This window comes from Sodiomyces alcalophilus, assembly GCF_042370955.1.
Source record: "Sodiomyces alcalophilus JCM 7366 unplaced genomic scaffold ACRALscaffold_1, whole genome shotgun sequence".
Taxonomy (NCBI): domain Eukaryota; kingdom Fungi; phylum Ascomycota; class Sordariomycetes; order Glomerellales; family Plectosphaerellaceae; genus Sodiomyces; species Sodiomyces alcalophilus.
This window is the reverse complement of record NW_027263532.1, coordinates 3,291,926-3,311,274: the sequence shown is the minus strand read 5'-3', so window position 1 is coordinate 3,311,274 and position 19,349 is coordinate 3,291,926. Positions and strand designations below refer to the sequence as shown.

The following is a 19,349-nucleotide window of genomic DNA, read 5'->3' as shown; positions in this document are numbered from 1 at the left end:
CAGTCAAGTCACCTTGGCTTGCACATTAACGTCAACGTCATCATCCGTTCTCGGTGTTTCAACTACCGACTTGCATACTTCGTAGGTACCCTGAGGTACGACTACTACTACTACACAGGTACGATGAAGAAAATGGGAGAAAATGGAAGCTTCTGAAGCCAGCAGGTACTGAATTATTAGTCCTTCTCCCTTATAGTTTTCCACTTTCAATTGACATCGTGGGATCCAAATATCTCTTTTTTTTCTTCCCTCTCTCCCTGTCCCCCCTAACCCGACATAATCCCTCACTCGCCATCTCAAGGTGATCCAAAGTGTAGCTCGGCGTCGGCTTGAGTACCTCCCTCCCCATCTACCGTCTTCGCTGTCCGTCCTCACGAATACCGCCATCATGTCCGCAAAACACTTCATCAACGACCCAACCAAGCTGGTCGCCGACGCCCTACATAGCGTCACCCTGACCAACCCCTCCTTGGCCCTCGATGTCGCTAACAAGATCGTCTACCGCCGTCCAGACCCGTCCTCCCCATCCGAAACAGTGGCCGTCATCTCCGGAGGAGGTTCGGGCCACGAGCCGTCCTTCGCCGCCATGGTAGGCAAGGGTCTCCTCTCCGCCGCCGTGGCAGGCACCATCTTCGCCTCGCCCTCGGCCGAGCAAGTCCGCACCGCCATTGTAGGCCGCGTCGACAACTCCCCCGGCGTCCTCGTCACCATCATGAACTACACGGGCGATGTGCTCAACTTTGGCGTCGCCGTCGAGAAGGCCCGCGCCGCCGGCTTGCAGGTTGAGATGGTCGTCGTGGGGGATGACGTTGGCGTGGGTCGCGCCAGGGCGGGGAAGGTCGGTCGTCGTGGCATCGCTGGCACTGTCCTTGTGCATAAGATTGCCGGCGCCCTGGCCGCCCGCGGGGGGTCCCTGGACGAGGTAGCCAAGGTTGCCCGCCTTGCGGCCGAGAACCTCGTGAGCGTCGGTGCTAGCTTGGAGCACGTCCATGTCCCCGGTCGGGCTGCCCCTAGCGACAAGGACGAAGGGGCCCTCGCGCTCGGCGAAGTCGAGCTCGGCATGGGTATCCACAACGAGCCCGGATCTGGGAGGGCGCGGGATATCGAGCTTCCTGAGCTGGTGCGCCGCATGCTGGCCCAGCTTCTGGACCAGTCGGACTCGGACCGCACTTTCTTGCATGTCAACTCGAAGGAGGTCGTCTTGCTGGTGAACAACCTCGGCGGCGTCAGCGTCTTGGAATTGGGCGGGATTACCACAGAGGTGGTGGCACAGCTGGACAGGTCGTACGGCATCCGCCCCGTTCGCATTCTCAGCGGCGCCTACATGACCAGTTTGAACGGATTGGGATTTAGCATCACCCTATTGAACGTCGTCAACACCGATATTGGGGGGCCGGGAATGGTCGAGCTGCTGGATGACCCGGCCGAGGCGGCGGGGTGGTACGCCCCCATCTCCAAGGAGACGTGGGAAACCAAGAACGGGGCAACGCGCGAGAGTGACGCTTCTCAGGAGCAGCAGCAACAGCCTAGCGGGCTGAAATACGATGCCTCCGCTGCAACGGAGAGCATCACTGCGGCGTTGCACAGTGTTATCGCGGCCGAGCCTGAGATAACCCAGTATGATACCGTTGTCGGAGATGGGGATTGCGGTATAGGCCTCAAGAGAGGCGCTGAAGGTACGTCAATATACTTGGGGGGTATGAATAACTATCGAGACGGAACACACTGACGCGGCCTATTTTAAGCCATCCTTTCACATATCAAATCCAAGCCGCTCACCGGCGATGCGGTCGTAGATGTCGCCTCCATCACACTCGTCGTTGAGTCGTCCATGGACGGCACATCGGGCGCCCTCTACGCCATCTTCCTCAACTCTCTCGTCGGCGCCCTACGTGGCCTCGCCGCTTCTACCCAATCCGCCGACGCCTCTACCTGGGCCGATGCCCTGCAGAAGAGCAGCGACGCCATGGCACGCTACACCCCGGCGCGTCCGGGCGACCGCACGCTCGTCGACGCCCTTGCCCCGTTTGTGCAGACGCTGGCCGAGACGGCGGACGTACGCAAAGCGGCAGAGGCCTCTCAGCGAGGTGCCGAGGCCACCAAGGGCATGAAGGCCAGCCTGGGCCGGAGCGTCTATGTCGGCGGCAGCGGGTTCGAGCAGGTTCCGGACCCCGGCGCCTGGGGTCTGAGCCGTTTCTTTGCTGGGTTGGCGGGGTTGAACTAAGTTATCGGGTTCCGGCCGTTTGATGATCGCGTGGAACGACAACGGATTCTACGCCGAGTGCAGTCAGAACGGTGGGCTTGGGTCTGAACGGTACCTGATATGGTTGGGAATGATTCCTTGTGAGGCACCATAGTCGAGTCAGCCAACTGTTTTGTCATCTTCGGTCTTGAAAATCTAGTAGCAGAGGCATACACTATCCACGCAAAAGGTGGGAGACGTCCGGGGGGAGGCTGGCAAGAACTGAAGGGAATAAGTTATCCATGACCTTTTCTGGGTGACGCATGGCGGCGGGGATAATCATTGGGTTCCCAGGGGCTCAAGAAAACACCACATCGAAATGTGCCGCAGTTCATGGAGCAAGATTTGAAAACAATAGACTTCATTAGCCGGGTTGACCAACCCGTTGGCTGCCTGGCGATGGCCGTTGCTCCCAAACTAAGCGTCCAACCGAACATACCGCCCGGCGCGACGTGGTCAATCTGGCATGAGGGACTTCGTAGTCCAGACGCCGGACCGGGGGCGTCCTCTAGATTCCACTTAGCCCAGCCAGACGCCCTCATCCGCGACTCCCCCTAATGGCGACATTCCTGTCCCGCAGACGTTTCCAGTAACTGCAGGTTTTCCTCTTCATTCCAATTGAAAAGCGCATGACCTTTCACAAAGGAGTCGTTCCAGTTATGTCGACTTCCACTTCATCACCTGTTCCCCCCATTCAGGGCCTCGTGTCTTGGTCGCAGTCGACTCGTACTGAACTTTGATATATTTTCCTGCGTATGACCACCCACCCCTTTTTTGCGCCGCTACCGCCCCTAGACTCGTGCTGTTTAGTCTGCTCTCTTTCGACACCCAGTAAAACCGTGATTCTCGCCGTTAGTATCAGCTGAGGAGTACCAAGATGACGCTATCACCTCGGAGAAACCTAGCATGCCATTTGTCAGTGCGTGCTAAGATTTTTGACGAGAGGATGGAGAGAAGAACACACAGCTTGCTGATAAATCGGTCCTTATTCACGGGCCTTCCCTTCTTGCCGTCTGCTGTCCGGGGAGTTTCTGTCCACATTTCTTTCTGGAAAGCAGGAGACGTATTTGGTCAGTGAACACATTCTAACTACAAGATGGGCGACGTCCCCCAAGGGAAGGGGGACAAGCGAAGTAGGGACAGCCTGGGAACGAGATGGGACTGGTTACGTACAACGTTCTCTAGGACCCTGTAGAAAGAAGTGTCAGCGAAGAGTGAAACAAACAAAGACGAAGTATACTATTATGAGGTCCGCGAATTCAACGTACATGTTGCAGTGGCGGTCGAACGCCTTGACGCGGGCCAGGAGCTTGCGGTTGTTACGGATAGAGATGAGGACTTGGGTGTGGGAGCGGACGGCGGTCTGGAGGATGGACAGGGGCCCCGCGCTGAACTCGTGCTCCTCAAGTTGGGCAATTTCGTATTCCGTCAGTTCGTTGCGGGGTTTGGTGAGAAGTTCTTGGATCTTCGGGTCCGACATTGTGCCTTTTTAGCTGTTCGCCGTTTTGCGCGTGGGGAGGTTGGTTGTATGCGGATGGTGGTTGCTCGGCGCAAGCGGAGGGAACGGAGGCTAGAGCCTTTCGAATTACAGTATCGGTTGCGAAGGATTGGTAGTCTCGCGTGGCGGTCGGATAAGAAGACGTTCGTGCAGGTCGCGTGGTGGTGAGATGGTGGGATGGGCGTTGATCGAGATGTGCGTGGACAGAAGGCTGCGATGCAGTTGAGATTCAGAATTGATGTCCAAGCTCCACTGGTGGCTACGCTGATTGGAACATGAAGCTTGGGCTTGAATGCGCGATTCCGGAATAACAAGGCTCCGAAGAGTGGACCGGGAGTCGCGAGTCGAAAGTCCCTTCGTATAGGTACGTAATTATGGAGTACATTCTTTGTAACTGCTGGGACGATGCCAAGCATTGATGGGTATCCTCGGCCTCAGCATCAAAATTGTTAGGAAGAGCTTGGAAAACTATTGCCGACCGGCCTATCAATCACTCAGCATCCTCCCCAAATACTCGCCCTTCCCTCCCAATTCTCACTCTCGAATCCTCGTTCCACTCTCTCGATGCGCAATTGTCGGTAGACCCAGCGCATTGAGTTTGTTCTTCTGTCCCGCAAATGTTTTCCAGAACCATTGCCGTTCGAGCTCTGCCAGCTCCGTGCCGGTGCACCAGGACCTTCAGAATGCCTCTCAGGGCCAAGGTCCCCGCTGGCAGCGGGGTATCACGGGCACAGGTGAGTTCCTTGTCGAGTTTGATTTGCTCATCTTCATATATATATGCATACCTATAAGATGTCACTGGACCACAAACAAGACTGACCATGTCCCTGTCCTCGAGTAGATGTCGACCAAGATCTCCAACGACGAATTCAAACCGAAGCCCGAAGACGAAGCCGATGACGTCCTATTTAACAGTCTCTACGGTCTGCGGACCATCGAGCTCAACCGGCCCAAGAAACTCAACTCGCTCACCGCGTCCATGATTCGCAAAATCGTACCCCGGCTGCACGAGTGGGAAAAATCCGACATGGCCAACATCATCGTCATGAAGGGGGCGGGCGAGAAAGCGTTCTGTGCCGGCGGCGATGTCACGGCCCTGGTCAAGGCCAACCAGGAAGGATCCGACGGCTGGAAGAAGAGCGCGGCCTACTTCGGCCTGGAGTACAAGCTGAATCACTACATCGCGACATACAAGAAGCCGTACGTCGCCTTCATGGACGGAATCACCATGGGCGGCGGTGTGGGTCTCACCATCCACGCGCCCTTCCGCATCGCCACCGAGAAGACCCTCTTCGCCATGCCGGAGACCACGATTGGGTTCTTCCCCGACGTCGGCGCGTCCTTCTTCCTGCCCCGGATGAACGGTGCCGTCGGCACCTACCTGGCCCTGACAAGCGACCGCCTCAAGGGCGCAAACGTGTTCTACTCGGGCGTGGCTACGCACTACCTGCACTCGACGAGCCTACCGGACGTCGAGTCTCGGCTAGCGGAGCTCCGATTCCGGGACTACGACTCGCTGGAGACGCGGCTCTCGCTCATCAAGGACACGCTCGAGGAGTACGCGACGGGGCTGCCGCACGACGAACCGATCCAGATTTCCGGCGAGGTGCGCAAGGCGATCGACCGGTGCTTCAGCAAGAACAGCGTGGAGGAGATTGTGGCGGCGCTGCGGGCCGAGTCGAGCAGCCCGGCGACGCAGAAGTGGGCGGAGAAGACGCTGGACACGCTGCACAAGCGGTCGCCGACGGCGGTCAACGTGACGCTGCGGCAGATGCGGGTGGGACGCGGGTGGTCGATCGCCGAGACGTTCCGGCGCGAGCACCAGATCGCGTCGCACTTTATGCGGCACCCGGACTTCAACGAGGGCGTCGGCGCGCTGCTGATGAGCCGCGACAACCCGCGCGAGCCGGCGTGGCAGCCCGCGACGCTGGAGGACGTCAAGGACGCCGGGGCGCTGGTGGACCCCTTCTTTGAGAAGATGGAGGGCATCGAGGCGCCGCTGGAGCTGTTCAATGATGAGGATTACAAGGACTACCCGTTCCCGGAGCTCGGGGTGCCGAGCGAGGGGGAGATCAGGAAGGTGGTGGAGGCGGGCATCATGTCGCCCAAGGAGGTGGAGAATCACGTCGTGGCGAGCCGTAACGGCCGGCAGGGCATTGCGGCCATTGTGAAGGAGGTAATGGACAGGAAGGTGCAGGCCGACGAGTCTGGGAAGGCTGCGTGGGTGGAGGATGAGAATGGACTGTGAAGAGGATAGATGGTGATTTGATGGCAAATGGTTGTAAGACAAGAGATCGCTGTATAATTAAGGTACTCCATCGTAAATCATGGCGCGACGCCAGTGTCAAGGACATGTGTCTCCAGGAAGGGAAATAAATACAATGCGTTTTGATAAGTTATGATACTTTGTATGTGGTTAAATGGTTTGGTGTTGAAGACCAAAGTAACAAGTTGAAAGGCGACGTGGTGTAAGAGGCATTTCGACTGCAATAAAAAATCGTCATCTTGGGGAGATGAGAAAGCCTGGTCACATCAAAAGCTTCATTCAAAACTCTAACAAGTCCTGTAAAAACCCAGCAAACTCGGGGTATGATGGCCTCTTTTTCATTGGACAATCCTCGCACACCTTGGAAGAGTTGGTGTGTGGGCGTTGAGTTGTCTGAGATGTCAGCTGGAAACACCACAACGACCAGGACCATCAAACCGGCACAGGCTGGGCCAGAAAGGAAAAAAGTATAAATAGGATGGGTGCCCCTCTCCCCGCTTGGTTTTCAGGATAAACTGGAAAGAAATAGGAGCCCAAAAGCCTGCCGATTGTTCGTCTCTATTTATCATTGAGTCGTGGGAACTTGGACTGAGTCTCTGAAGCTGTTAAAGAGGCTAAAGTCCGAAAAGGGTGCCGGGTCTCCACTTCTTTTTTTGGGAGCAAACACTGTACCTGCACTTCTGACGCGGACCGGCGACCCACTCCAACAGCCGCGAAGTAGCCGGCCGCCGACTTTATCGGTCACACCAGCCACATCAATCTTACGCTAACAAGCCACGTTGGTTTGTGGCAGTGGCGTGTCTGGTTTCCCTTTTACGTGTTCCTGGCACGCGTCCACTGGTCCCACCCTTGCGCCTCGCTCAAAAAAAGGTACTCCGACTTTGTTCCCTTCACGGTAGGGATAGGAAATTACAACGCTCTTCATCCGGTTATTCAGACATCCTCCATTTCAGAAAGACTCCTTCCTAGTCTTACCTCGTTTTTTGTTTTCTCATTTATTCCCTTTTTTTTTTTTTCTTTTTCTGGTATCGCCGGCTGGATTGATCATTTGCTCCCTCCTAGGGTACTTGTTTGGGGGAGACGAAGACGTTTGTCCTGACCGTTTTCAATGTCGATTGGGTGGCCCGTGTCCCCTATACTGTCACTTGGCCCCACCCATCGCCAGTCGCCAGTCGCCAGGTGAACGCGCTCGGACGCGACTCCGGGGTGTTATCACGAAAAGACGCAAAGGAAGGAACGATACAGAGTACCTCGTACCTTCCCGCCTCCCAAATTCTCAACCCTTGACTTCCTTCACCTCACTCGGCAATTTGCACCTACCGCGCTTCTTCTTTGTCTACGACGGCACTTGACTCAAATCTCCAGAACTCTCTCCTCCTTTTTCCCCTCCATCAACCAACACTCCTCCTATTGTCAACGTGCCGGATGCAATCCATCTTCTCTTCCTTCCTTTTCCTTCATAGACCCCATCCTCCTCTCTCCAGACCCTCTGCCTCTGGACCACTTTGTCTCACCGTCCGGCACCACCACCGCCATCCGACATAACCACGGCACTTCGCGGCCGATCCCTTCGTTTCCTTCCCTTCCTCTGCTGGCTACTGTTGCTGTTGTCGTTCTCCGTCTTCGCCTCGGCCGACCATGGCGTCGCCTGTGCCCATGTCGTCCATGGGACATTGGGGCGCCAATGGGCATCAGCAACCTCCGGAATCACAGCAGCAGCATATCCAGACTCAGAAGCAGCATCGCTCCCAACAGTCGCATCATCATTCACCATACCAGCAGCCGGCTCAACCACACCCACAACAGCCACCGCAACAGACACCACAAGCACAACAGGGCGAAGATGGTCCGCAGCTGAAGCTTATGGGGCGTACGGCTACCTCTCCTCTCAATCCATTTCCTTAACTGCTCAATCGTGCTCCGAGCTCTAGCATTTTTGTGCAAGATGAGCTACTGGCTGTGGCTGACCGTTTTCTCTCACAGTCAAAGTCAGCTACACCATCGATGGGCTTACGCAGGCCAATTACCTGGCCCGCCACCCTCAGCCCTTAAACGTCCAGACCATCTCTCTAGATCAGAGCAGCCAGATTGGCATCGTCGACCTCAACGTATGCGTCCGATGTGTCGTTAACTGCAGCCCGGAGCTTCTCTCCCACGGGGACTACACCGTCTACGCTTATGACTTCTCCGAGCCCGAAACGCCACTTGTCGGTCAGGGTATGCTCTCTCGCATTCTCGATGCCGAAACTTCAGACTCCAAATTCGTCGTTGGCCGCGTCACCAAGAACATGCTTGCCGCTTTGGGTGGTGGTCTCAAGGACACCCTTGATGTCAGGTTCAAGCTGGTTCCCACGGCCAGGATTCCGAAACCCGAGCCGATTTCAAACTCGAACCCAAATTCGAATGCAAGTCCCAATCTTAACTATCGACCCGAGTTTGAGCGTTCCAACAGCCAACTGAGTATCGACCCTCACTCCCACAATCGGCTTTCAGAGCCAGTCATGACACCCACCGGGACCGCCGAGTGGAATGCCTTCTTGCAATCCAACCCCCAGCTGGGCCATCAGGGCCAGGCCAGCAATGCTGGCCCTGCCGCAGCAGTATCCCGTTCGCAAAACCGCGCCGAATTCCCCCACCCCATTCAACCTCACCGTGACTCCTTCAGTCACTCTGGCTCGTCGGCTCAGATCCCTCTTTCCGTCGCGCCTGCAAGAACTAGTACCACTACCACCCCCATCGGCGATGGTACCGGAGCCGGTTCCCAGTCGCACGCCGCGGAGGGCCTTACCAGGATTGCACCGACACCTGTTGGTCTTGCTGACATCGGGATCGACGCTGCTGTCAACCCCCCTTCACGCCCTTCTTCCAGAGCATCGACCAAGTCTCGCAAGAAGGCGCCCAGCGGCCGGCCAAGAGGTCGACCGAGGAAAAATCCCGCTGTTGACCCCCCGGGTAGCACGTCTGGATACGAGGATGGAACCGATGCAGACGATGGGCCCCCCAAGAAGAAGAGGGCGAGGATTTCCAAGGCCGCCAAGAATATCAATGCGCCTTTTGGGGTTGGTCCCGACTTGCTACGCGTGGCCGCCAGCACCTCCGGCTCCCTCCGCAGTCTCCGACCTGCTGGTCCTATGGGTGAGGTGCCACCACAAGGCAGCCACTTGCAAGAGATGCCTAGGGCCCCTACGCCTGTCCCCGAGGGAGGTGGGGGAGGTCCGGTGAGACCCTCCTTTGGGCTGAGAGATGCACGCAGCGAGATCCGTCGACTGTCTACCCTCAACCAGATAGCAGCCCCAGCGCCAGCCCCAGCGGAACAGCCTATGTATGGGGATTCTATGTCCCCCCCTAGCCAGGATGGCCGTTCGCCCGACTCTGACGCCATGACCCCCATGTACTCGGATGACAGCGCTGCCCTGATCGGTTCCTCTCCCCCGGTCCCCCGGACAACGCCCTATATCCGATCGAGTCCACCGCCTTCTAGTCCCATCCTACCTCCAATGCCCAAGCCACATGGGCAACCAGACTCGGGCTTCATGAGTGGTGGAACCGACGATGTGCTCGAGGAGCCCCCGAGGCCAGTTCAATTAGAGCCGGCCGCGCCAGCGCCTGCGCCGCCACCTACACTTGCACCTGCACCCGCACCTGCGCCCGTCAAAAGGAAAAGGTCTCGGTCCCGCGACACGTCACACATTCCTATCCAAATCTTCGAGCTCCGGCAATGTGAAGGCCTCTCCAATGATGTCGAGATGGTCCCTTATGTTGGTCCTGGTCAGCAGGCCCCGACTTCTGCTCTCGGCTACACACGGCCACGGGCTCCTGGCCTGGAACGATCGCAGAGCGCCAACTCGCGCCCTGCCTTGCCTCCCCGCCTTCCTCCCGCCGCCCTTCCTTTGCCGCTTCCCCCTCCAACCCAACAGGGAAACGAGGCCCCGTCACAGCCAAGGGAGCCGGCTGCGGCGGGTGAGCGGGGCGTGGGAATGTTGGATAGAGATGCCCCAGCTGCCTCGGAAGAGCAGCAGTCAACACAGCCCGCAGAGCAAAGGGGCGAGGTTCATCACTCCAATCCCGACGTCGCCGTTGCTTCCAATGCCCGGTCCGTGGATCCACCCATGGGAACGATTGAGAAGATTGAGGAACACGAGGACCAAAATCTTCTCCAGCGTCTACGTATGGTAGCCGGAGAGCAGTCGACGGTCTCCGAAGCATCAGCGCGTGGGAAGGATTCCGAATTACCATTCGCCCTGCCGCCCGCCCCCCTTCCAGCCCCAGACTTATCCAAACAGTCTGGACCTCTGCCACGCCCAGCGCCGTCCGCGTTTCGGTCGCTGGCTCTTCCGGCCATCCCTGCAAGCGACCCGATCGGGCCCATGGCGCTCCCTGCGATGCCGACTCAAGAAGCCACGTCCTTCTCGGAAGCCATCTGTCCACCGAGTGATGCTCCTCAGGCGCCAAAGTCTCCGCCGCAGGGACAGAAAGCAAGCAAGAACTACGTGAAGAAGGCGTCGATTCGACAGAAGCTAGAGGAAGCTATCAGGAATGGCGAGATGCCCCCGTACTGTGGTAACTGCGGCGCCATTGAGACGCCCACATGGAGGAAGGTATGGACACAAGAGCTGGTTGGCATGCCGGAATTTTGCGAGTTCTCCGAGAAACCAGGCAGGATCACGGCCATCATCGTGCTGGACCGGGACGAGGAGGACAAGGTTACCAAGTACCAGGTCATCAAGAAGAGTCTCGGCCCGAATGAAGACAAGACGGAGTGGAACGATACGATCCTTTGCAACCCCTGTGGGATCTGGCTGGCGAAGTGGAAATGTCACCGACCCCCTACCCAGTGGGACAAGGACCAGAACCGCCTTCAGCGATCGCGCCACCGCAGAGGGGCTAGCAACACCGGTCGGAAATCGCGGTCTCGCTCGAAGAAGGCGGGCTCGGCCGGCGCGCAAAGGCCTGATGCCGCGTCAGAAGCCAACTTTCAGACCGACCCTGCCGGGCCCGTCGATCGTCAGGATGGGACCGCCCACGATGATGTCGGAAGCCAGTCGGCAAGCCAGTCGTTCAGCGGAGGCCAGTCTTTCGCGCAGACAGAGAGGAGCGGAGTAAGCGGCTCGCGTTCTAGGGAAGCCTCGCTAGCACTGGAAAAGGCCCTGCAGAAGGACGGTTCCCAGCAGCCACCTTCGCGGGAGCACATTTCCCGGCCAGGCTCGACGCACTCGAGGGGCAGTGGTACGGCCAAGAGCCCCATCAACCTGGAGGACGCGGACCACGATATGCGTGATATGGGCACTACACGTCGGCTCCTGTTCCCTTCGCCTCGGAAAGATGGGGTGCCCAAGGTCCTGAACGACGTCGCCGTCAATGTTGTGCAGATTACGGAGCACGAGCGGGGACCCAAGGAAGCGACATCACAAAAGGAGAACCTGGCCATCAGTGTTAACGACGGCGAGGGGATTGTCCCCACCGATGACAATGATATCGACTCATTGTTCCGCAGTCCCATGGCGCGCCCGTCTACCCCTCCTCCAAAGTCGAAGAATCCGAACCAAGGTCCGTTCAAGACGCCGACGCGACCCACGCCCACCAACCGGCCGATTACCAGGAGCATTTCGCGCTCAATTCAGTCCAAGCGGTCCATCAAGTCGCCTGGCCAGGCCACACAACAAACTCCCACGAGGACACCACGCTCGGCTCTCCGGCTCCCCTTAATTGAGAGCCCCACACTGCGCCGGAGCCCGCGATTCCAGCACGACGAGCACAACAATCTCCTTGAGACGCCGATGACTAGGAGCATCAGCCAGCTCCTCTCTGAGGCGCAGGATTTCGACATGGGCACCGACTTTGACATTGATTTGAGCCACTTTCCTGGATTCAGTGACGACAACCAAAATGTGCTAGATTTGGGCAATTTGCTCGACACCGACACGGCGCTGTCTAGATCGCCGCCACGACGGCAGGGCGAGGAACCGCTTGCGTATGATGAGGCGATTTGGACCAACTGGAGCGAGGCTGGCGAACAGGACCCCGAGAAGAAGGACTAAACGCGCGACATGACGCATTTTCCGGCCGGGCCATGGCGGGAAGAGGATTTCTCCCACAGCTGGCATATGATATGTTTGGCCGTTGCTTGTTTTGTCATGACACTTTCCCACTCTGAATGGAATAAGGGAACGGCATGGTGTTTTTCCATCACTCTGGTGTCTGCCGCTGACGGCGGCCTAAGACAGGCGGTAGTTCTATGGTATTGCGCGGCGTTTGGAAGGTGTCGATTGTAGCGATGGACTTTATTTGTTCGAGCAGCTTTTTACTGTATCCTGGCTTAGCCTGCGTGTAGACACGAGCGACCTTGGACATGATGTCCACGTTATGATGGAGATAGATTGCTCCCACGTTTTCTGGGACGCGAGTGTGGGGTTATCAGACCAAAACATTAAGCATTGACCTACTTAACCAACGTGCTAGTCCAATTTAATGGTGACACCGTGACATGAGTGACGAGGCGACCAGTCTGTTTCCGTAGCTGGACTGCCATGGCTACTAGACATGTACGGGATATTGCCATGAGCGTGAATCCAATACGATGCTGTGTTGCTCCCTACCTATCTATGCTTTGACAAATTCGATTAGCTGCAGAGGTGATAGTCCCTTGGGAGCGACTATCCAACGAGCGGCATATGGTGAGGCAAAGAGACATCGTACATGGTGCACCAGACTGCAGTGTTGTCGTAATGAGACAGGTCTTTTTTCCGTTCCAACATGAGCAATTCTATATTCCCGGTCTGTTAGACCGACTGCAGCGCGTTGTGTGAAGATGACGCGTTAGATGTAGGTGGTACACAATACACATATATTCTACAAAGAACACCTCTGGAGCATATAGCCGGGGTGCTCGTCTCCTTCCATTTTCCGACAGGCTCTCCTCCATGACAGCATGAGCACGCGCCACTTCCTCCCACCAGCATATATTATAACACAATACAGATTCCATACAGCTCTCTTAACCCCTCCTGCCACCACCCTCGCCACGTTTCTTGACAATCCATCCCTTGGCGTTGGACAGGCCGCGGATGCGCTTGGTGTACTTCCAAAGGTGGCGGTACTTGGGACCCTGGCGCTTGGCCTCCCAGCCGCGCGGGGTCTTGGGGGGCTTGAGGGAGCGGACGCGCGTAGGGCGGAGCTCGATGTCAGCGCCGGGGACGCCGGCGCGGCGCATGACGTCGGCGGTGTTGGCGTCCCACTCGGTGCGGAAGAGGGTGAAGCCAGCAGGGCGGAGGCCGAACTTGTCGCGGAGGGACTTGAGGGAGAAGTTGTGCTCCGGGCTCGTGTTAGCGGCGTAGAGGGCGCGGAGCTGGGCGACGTCCAGGACGCGGCCGTCGGGCTGGTCGAGGATGAAGACGGCGAGGCGGTGGTAGGGGGAGCCCTTTTGGGCGAAAGCGGGGAGGTAGGGGACGGCGACGTGGTTGTCGGTGGGCAGGCGGGAGAGGGCGACGGCGGGGGTGGTCGGGGACAGGGGCACGTTGGCGGCGAGGTAGTGGCAGCGCTTGGTGAAGCCGTCGGTTTCGACGTTGGGGACGTCCGGGTCGAGGATGACGATGGTGACGAGGCGGTCGCCGGCGTCGAAGGGCTGGATGCGCAGACGCGGGGGCACCTCGGTGATGTTGCTCGGGAGGAGTTTGCCGGCGGGGACCTTGGCGCGGCGGAAGAAGAGCTGGACGTCGTATTGCGGGGAGAAGGTGGGGAGGATGTCCGGGGTGATGTGGAACTGGGAGATGCGCTGCTCGATGAGCTTGCGCTCGTAGGATTCCCAGCGGCGCTGGGCGAGGTAGCGGTAGATGGGTTTGTTCATGTCGCCTGCGAGTTGTTGTTAGCCGAGTGGACAAGGGGAAAGGGGAAAGGGGAAAGGGTGACAAGGGAAAAAGGAAATGTTTCCGTACCGAGACCGTCTTCGAATCTCCTCTTGATGCAGGGATCGTTAATGTCGGCTTGAATCTTCAGCCACTCAATGTGCTGACGCAAACTCTCGAGCTTCATCTCGCGCTTCTTCTCGCCTCCCTTGAAGAGCGAAGCGTCCGCCTCGCGTATTTGCCGCATCTTCTCGACCTCGGCTTTTATGGCAGCAATCTTCTCTTCCCTGTCTTCTGCTAGCAGCTTCCGGGCCTCCTGGAAGGCCTGGTAGGGAAGCTGCTCGAAGGGGATGTTCTGCGACGTGCGAATGGCATAACGGCGACGACGGCTACCTATAGGCGGTGTCCCGGCCTTCCAGAGGTCCTTCTCCGCCCAGGGATGGACGGCCGTGTTTGGGTCCAGCTCGACGGGATCAGGTTCGCCTTCGGGGCGCTCGCGGACGACTTTGTAGACTTGGGCGGAGACGGGGGAAGAAGTGGTGAAGGGCCGGAGAGGAGCGACATCTTGCCGAAGCAGGCGCTGTGCCAGTGGCCTTCCGACCTGGCGACAAGATGCCATGGTGATGGCGAGAAAATGAGTGAACTACGGGGGTTGGAGGCCAATGGGTGACTCGATTGGCGATCCCCTTGCAGGTGGTGAGAATTCAACGTCGTCCGTCGTCTTGATGGACCGAGAGGAAATTTGAAAGCTGCACACGCGACTCGGCGGGTCTCCACTAAAACAGTTGGTCGTAACTTGCCATTGGACAATGACTTCGGAGTCGGATAAACATTCTCGCCCCACCAAATAGCAGCTCGGGGTGCTTAGTCAGGTTTCGAGCATGGCCAAATTTTCGGTCAGTCCGTGTGAGATGGGAGCAAAGGAAGACAACTGAAAGTCCCTATGCAAAGGCTGTCTGCCCCAATCGAACATTTGATACGGCCAATTGAGACGACAAACCATCTCAACCATGGCCGGCAAGGGCATCCGGGGTCTCAATGACGCCATGAAGGGCCTGAACCTCTCTGCGAATGCTGTGGGCAGCATCTTCACCAGATCCATGGCCACCGCGGCATCAATACCGCCAATCACTACTACCCTCAAGTCTTCCTCGTCCAAGATATCCCCCGAGCCCTGGACACCAGGTACGTGACGCGTCTCCTCCATCTTGTGCCCGTCTCTTCCCTTTTTTTCACCCAGCAAATCGAACGAGTTGGCTGACATGGTCACGGTCTACACCCAACAGTCTCCACCGTCCCCGTCACCATCCACGCCTTTCCCACGCTCGCACCCCGATCGCTCGAATCCTACTCGACCAAGCACCTCTACCTCCCCCTCCGCCGCGACCTCCTCCACCTGGCGGTGATCTACGAAGCCGACGCGACGCGGCAGGGCACGGCGTCCGTCAAGACGCGGTGGGAGGTGGCCGGGTCGCACCGCAAGATCTACCCGCAAAAGGGCACGGGACGGGCGCGAGCCGGCACCAGGCAGTCGCCCATCCGGCGAGGCGGCGGCGTGATCCACGGGCCCACGCCGCGCGACTTTGCCACGCACCTCAACCGCAAGGTGTACGACGTGGCGTGGCGCACGGCGCTCAGCTACCGCTACCGCCGCGGCGAGCTGCTCGTGTGCGAGGACGGCATGGACCTGACGCTGCCGCGCGACTTTCGCGTCCTGCTGGAGGGCGGCTTCGTGGCCGACGAGCTGGCGAGCTCGTACCGCCGGAAATGGGTCGAGCAGATCCTCCTCGCGAACCAGTGGGGGAGGGCCGACGGGAGGACCCTGTTCGTGACTGGTTCGCGCCGTCCCGCGCTCTTCGACTGCATGGAGGACGCCGGTATGCATGGCCGCTGCCTCGAGGTGTCGGATGTGGATGTCAAGGATCTGCTGGAGGAAGGCCGCGTGGTGGTGGAGCGGTCGGCGTTGCGGGAGATGCTGGAGAACCACCAGAGCGACTTGGTGAGCAAGATCTTCATCAATGGTGTGACGCGCAGTGGGCCTCCTATTGGGGAGCCTCTGGTTTCCTAGCCCTGTTGTACAGGATCACGGGATATCTACGTTGGGTTTACATGTAACAATCTATGTACATTCAGAAGAGGAGGGCCAAACGGAGGAGGAGTGTCCTTGGCCCAACTTGGTGAGGCGCTTTCCGGCCTCTTTAGTATGGGATGCACGAATATTGTACCAATACTGGACGGAGACGTGCGTCAGTTGGTGGGTGTGTAGGAATAGAACTTGGGCCTTGTGCCACGCTTAACTGTAGGAATAGAATGTGATGCTATCCTTCGACAAGACTGCGGTCATGAAGTCTGATGTACTCGATACTCGATGTCAACCGATACCTCGTAAGAACCCACCCTTGGCTAACACCATATTCTGCTCCTCACTGTCTAACAGGTGGTAAACGGAATTCGACAAGGAGACCTGACATGATGAACAGAGAATGAAAAACAAGGACACAAAGTAGAAAAGAGGCAATTAATCCCTAGAATGGTTGTAGATCCCTGGCTATAAGAAGCCTGGTCAGTTCTCGCAATGGCACTGTAAAGTGAGCGCACTGTATGTTATACAGTGTACTGCACTCCGTGATTACGCCAGTCCAACCAGACATGACTAATCCAACGTCGTCCGAATGGAGCAACGTATCGTACCTAGGTACCTCTACTTGTACTTGGACTCCTCTTTTGTTGTTTTTGCTTCTCATTTTCTTGGTTCATTTTCTTCGTCTCTCGTCTGCGGATTCAGATCAAAAGCCCCCTTAACTGCGATGGTCAGATGGAACATATTAATGATAGTCGACATTCCGCAAGGCCATTCGAACAGCCTTCACTCAATATACACCTTCGCCGTCCTCGTCTCATAGGTATTACCAGAACCGCCGCTCTATTAACCTTGCCCTTCGCGCCCCAACGCCGACCAACAGATGATACCCGGGAACCCCTAATCATCAAGATTCATAACACACGAGAACTCGACTGCCAGAGTCGCACTCCCATGGGTGAGGACTCATACATCCTTGACTTTTTTCCCCTTTCATAGACCCGAAGACTTCATCCCCAATAGAACATTCAGAAACCAAGAGATTTGTCAAACAAATCACGTCAACGCTTCAAATCAATCCACATGGCAAGTCTCCCGCGTTGCCATCAGACACCGTCGCAGTTCCCTGTGTTGTGATCGAAGACGCTGTCGGGCATGTGGTCAAAGTTCATACCCCCCGTGCTCCCTATGCTTCCGGCTTGGCTCGCGGCAACGGACGACGGCGACATCATTGTAGCTTCGGGACGCACCTTCTCGTTAGTCACGATGAACCCCAAGGGAAAAAAAGGGGCACAACAGTGCTATGCGCCACTCGTCGAACGAACTCCCTTTGCCCTCGCCCGCCTGACATGTGTGTGTGCGCTTCGCTTTCCGGATCACGTACCGTCAAAGGAATGGCGCGTCGACGCCACCGACGGTGCACGCATATCGGCAAACCCCGAAAGCCCGGCGGCACCAGGGTGCGTATGGCCATAGCGTTCGGTGGCCCTTTGGACGAACCGCTTCGCCTCGTTGTCGAGCCACAGGTCAATGTTGGGATCGTTGCAGTGCGCGTGGGAGATGAGCTCGTTCTTCATGAGGCTGACCTCGTCCAGGAGCCCGTTGTACTCCCGCTGAAGCTGCTGGTGGTGGTTCTCCAGTCCCGCCTTGGTCTCTTGTAGTTCCGAAACCCACTCCTTCTTCTTCTTGCGGCACTTGCTGGCCGCCACTCGGTTCCTCTCCAACGCTATCTGCCGTTTCGGGTCGTCGTCCGCGAGTTGCGAAGTGCTGGCCCCGCGTTCCCTCTTGTTCTGCTTCTTCCTTGGCGGCGGTTTGGGTTCAGATGGTGGTTCCGTCGATGCGCTCGACCGAGACCTGCGAGTATTGGAAAAAGTGCTAGAGCCGGAGCCCGAGCCCGAGCGCGAGCCGGAGGTGTGCTGCGTTGCTCTCTGTGGACCCGCGTTACTCTGGAGTACAGGCGGTACATTCGTCCCTCCGCGATCGACCATCGAGTCATAACCACTGCCGTACAAGTAATTATCCACCGATCCGTCGACCAGAGTTGGCTGTTGCGTCGTCCATGAAGGATGCATTGTCATATTCGCAAAGCCCTGCGGCATTCCGCCGGCGGGTTGGTCATACGACACCATATATGTTTGCGTCTCCGGCTTTACCAGGCGGTAATCCCAAGGTCGTCTCCCTGATAGGGCCAGCGGCGTTTCTTTCTTTGGGTTTGACAAGGTCCTGAACCTGCGGTGACCAAAGTGAGGGCGTGAAGTGCACGCTTCTCACGCAGCCGAATTGAATGTTGATCAAGGCCAGCGGCTCTGTTTGTTGTCTGATTACAAGCTAGGATGCGGCGCGGATCCTTGAGCCGTGATGGACAACGGTATTTTGATGGATGAAAGCCGCAAAGGCTGGGCGAGTCGTTGCTTTCTGTCCCGAGTAGGCATATGTAGAAGGACACAGAGGCAGCTAGAATATGCCCATGTTCCGAAGGAATTAGGTACTTGGCGCAGTTGATGGTTCACCGATACACCGCCCACTGTGAGAAGGGGGGCAGCACAGAAGTCTTTGAATTCTCGGGTCCTTGGTCCCACCGGTAGTCGCAAGATTATGTCCGGCAGGTATATGTGTGGGTGTGGAGAGCTGTGGTACTGGTAGTGTGGTGTACTGGTCAATGGGGCTTCTAGCAGGTCACGGCGGCTCGGCGTTTCTTGGGCCAACAAAAGGTGGCGAGGCCTAATGATTCTGTTCGCTTCGTCCAGGACAAGAACAGTGATTTTGGCGGCTAGACAACAAGGACCTCCTGAGGTGACCAGTCAGTTGTCTTTGAGTGTCATGCTCAACGGTCAGCGAGCTGCCATCGTTTGCGACGGAATAATTCTCAATGGGGAGAGCTTGGCAGCGAGCTAAGCGGAACAGGGGAGGCGGGTACGAATACGCAAATCCCTATGATGGCAGAGGCAGAATGCGATCCCCGAGGGAGGCAATGACGTAGGGGGGACGGGGGCGGGGAGACGGAAAGTTGACCGCCATAGGCCAACGTCCATCATGTCGGGACGGTATGTGGGGTCGAACCAAGGACTGAGATGGCGCTAATAGCTGCCGGCTTGCTGCCAAAGCGAAGCTCCAGTCTAGTCTGTCCAGGGGAGGGAGGTGAAAGCCGGCGGACTGCTGGACGGTGGAGGTACAGAGGGTATAAGGGTAGGAAATCAGGTACGCACCTATGCTATCTTGCAACTAGGTCCTTTGACGATGGGGCCTTTCAGATGTATTCGTAGATTCGATCAACTACCTAGCTGTGGTGGGTTTGTCCGTGATGTGAGGTGTGATGATTCTCCTCGAAGCACAATGTATGATGGCAGAAAGATGGTGAAAGAGATGGTGAAGGGGGAAAAAGGGCGGGGACGGAGGACGGGGGACGGATGGACTACCTACCT

At 57.3% G+C, this 19,349-nt stretch overlaps 9 protein-coding genes across 9 annotated transcripts; 6 read left to right on the top strand and 3 right to left on the bottom strand.

The window, feature by feature from the left end:
* Positions 1 to 388: 388 nt before the first annotated feature.
* On the top strand, positions 389 to 2,224 carry ACRALDRAFT_1026774 (uncharacterized protein; the record flags this gene model as incomplete). The annotated part of the gene is made up of 2 exons (XM_071014803.1): positions 389 to 1,676; positions 1,746 to 2,224. The coding sequence occupies 2 exons, from the start codon at positions 389 to 391 to the stop codon at positions 2,222 to 2,224; spliced, it is 1,767 nt and encodes a 588-aa protein (XP_070879453.1).
* Positions 2,225 to 3,100: 876 nt separating this feature from the next.
* Positions 3,101 to 3,722, bottom strand: ACRALDRAFT_1026003 (uncharacterized protein; the record flags this gene model as incomplete). The annotated part of the gene is made up of 4 exons (XM_071014775.1): positions 3,101 to 3,143; positions 3,207 to 3,289; positions 3,416 to 3,431; positions 3,511 to 3,722. The coding sequence occupies 4 exons, from the start codon at positions 3,720 to 3,722 to the stop codon at positions 3,101 to 3,103; spliced, it is 354 nt and encodes a 117-aa protein (XP_070879452.1).
* A 701-nt stretch (positions 3,723 to 4,423) lies between these two features.
* On the top strand, positions 4,424 to 5,988 carry ACRALDRAFT_1027846 (mitochondrial 37S ribosomal protein mS47; the record flags this gene model as incomplete). The annotated part of the gene is made up of 2 exons (XM_071014825.1): positions 4,424 to 4,474; positions 4,582 to 5,988. The coding sequence occupies 2 exons, from the start codon at positions 4,424 to 4,426 to the stop codon at positions 5,986 to 5,988; spliced, it is 1,458 nt and encodes a 485-aa protein (XP_070879451.1).
* Positions 5,989 to 7,394: 1,406 nt separating this feature from the next.
* ACRALDRAFT_1078847 (uncharacterized protein) lies at positions 7,395 to 12,482 on the top strand. The gene is made up of 2 exons (XM_071018823.1): positions 7,395 to 7,876; positions 7,990 to 12,482. The coding sequence occupies exons 1-2, from the start codon at positions 7,645 to 7,647 to the stop codon at positions 12,042 to 12,044; spliced, it is 4,287 nt and encodes a 1,428-aa protein (XP_070879450.1). The 5' UTR covers positions 7,395 to 7,644; the 3' UTR covers positions 12,045 to 12,482.
* A 243-nt stretch (positions 12,483 to 12,725) lies between these two features.
* Positions 12,726 to 14,574, bottom strand: ACRALDRAFT_1078848 (uncharacterized protein). The gene is made up of 2 exons (XM_071018824.1): positions 13,938 to 14,574; positions 12,726 to 13,854 (listed from the first exon to the last, which is right to left on the bottom strand). Exons 1-2 carry the CDS (start codon positions 14,464 to 14,466, stop codon positions 13,001 to 13,003), a joined length of 1,383 nt encoding a protein of 460 aa, XP_070879449.1. The 5' UTR covers positions 14,467 to 14,574; the 3' UTR covers positions 12,726 to 13,000.
* A 192-nt stretch (positions 14,575 to 14,766) lies between these two features.
* ACRALDRAFT_1046401 (mitochondrial 54S ribosomal protein uL4m) lies at positions 14,767 to 16,175 on the top strand. Its single transcript, XM_071015446.1, has 2 exons — positions 14,767 to 15,032; positions 15,134 to 16,175. Exons 1-2 carry the CDS (start codon positions 14,858 to 14,860, stop codon positions 15,913 to 15,915), a joined length of 957 nt encoding a protein of 318 aa, XP_070879448.1. The 5' UTR covers positions 14,767 to 14,857; the 3' UTR covers positions 15,916 to 16,175.
* Positions 16,176 to 16,660: 485 nt separating this feature from the next.
* ACRALDRAFT_1073718 (uncharacterized protein) lies at positions 16,661 to 17,996 on the bottom strand. The gene is made up of 2 exons (XM_071018137.1): positions 17,312 to 17,996; positions 16,661 to 17,164 (listed from the first exon to the last, which is right to left on the bottom strand). Exons 1-2 carry the CDS (start codon positions 17,913 to 17,915, stop codon positions 17,034 to 17,036), a joined length of 735 nt encoding a protein of 244 aa, XP_070879447.1. The 5' UTR covers positions 17,916 to 17,996; the 3' UTR covers positions 16,661 to 17,033.
* A 543-nt stretch (positions 17,997 to 18,539) lies between these two features.
* ACRALDRAFT_2056513 (uncharacterized protein) lies at positions 18,540 to 19,260 on the top strand. The gene has a single exon (XM_071021768.1). It carries the CDS (start codon positions 18,999 to 19,001, stop codon positions 19,188 to 19,190), a length of 192 nt encoding a protein of 63 aa, XP_070879446.1. The 5' UTR covers positions 18,540 to 18,998; the 3' UTR covers positions 19,191 to 19,260.
* ACRALDRAFT_2031483 (uncharacterized protein) lies at positions 18,540 to 19,261 on the top strand (the record flags this gene model as incomplete). The annotated part of the gene is made up of 1 exon (XM_071020683.1): positions 18,540 to 19,261. A coding segment is annotated over exon 1 (164 nt), but the record flags the coding sequence as incomplete, so codon positions are not given.
* Positions 19,262 to 19,349: the final 88 nt, after the last annotated feature.

Coding starts and splice junctions, on each gene's coding strand:
- ACRALDRAFT_2056513 (XM_071021768.1), top strand. CDS start 18,999: ATGGCGCTAATAGCTGCCGGCTTGCTGCCAAAGCGAAGCTCCAGTCTA.
- ACRALDRAFT_1078847 (XM_071018823.1), top strand. CDS start 7,645: ATGGCGTCGCCTGTGCCCATGTCGTCCATGGGACATTGGGGCGCCAAT. Junction 7,877..7,989: donor GCAGCTGAAGCTTATGGGGC/GTACGGCTACCT, acceptor TTTCTCTCACAG/TCAAAGTCAGCTACACCATC.
- ACRALDRAFT_1073718 (XM_071018137.1), bottom strand. CDS start 17,915: ATGGTCGATCGCGGAGGGACGAATGTACCGCCTGTACTCCAGAGTAAC. Junction 17,165..17,311: donor GACGCGCCATTCCTTTGACG/GTACGTGATCCG, acceptor TGCGTCCCGAAG/CTACAATGATGTCGCCGTCG.
- ACRALDRAFT_1078848 (XM_071018824.1), bottom strand. CDS start 14,466: ATGGCATCTTGTCGCCAGGTCGGAAGGCCACTGGCACAGCGCCTGCTT. Junction 13,855..13,937: donor GAGATTCGAAGACGGTCTCG/GTACGGAAACAT, acceptor AACAACTCGCAG/GCGACATGAACAAACCCATC.
- ACRALDRAFT_1046401 (XM_071015446.1), top strand. CDS start 14,858: ATGGCCGGCAAGGGCATCCGGGGTCTCAATGACGCCATGAAGGGCCTG. Junction 15,033..15,133: donor CCCCGAGCCCTGGACACCAG/GTACGTGACGCG, acceptor TACACCCAACAG/TCTCCACCGTCCCCGTCACC.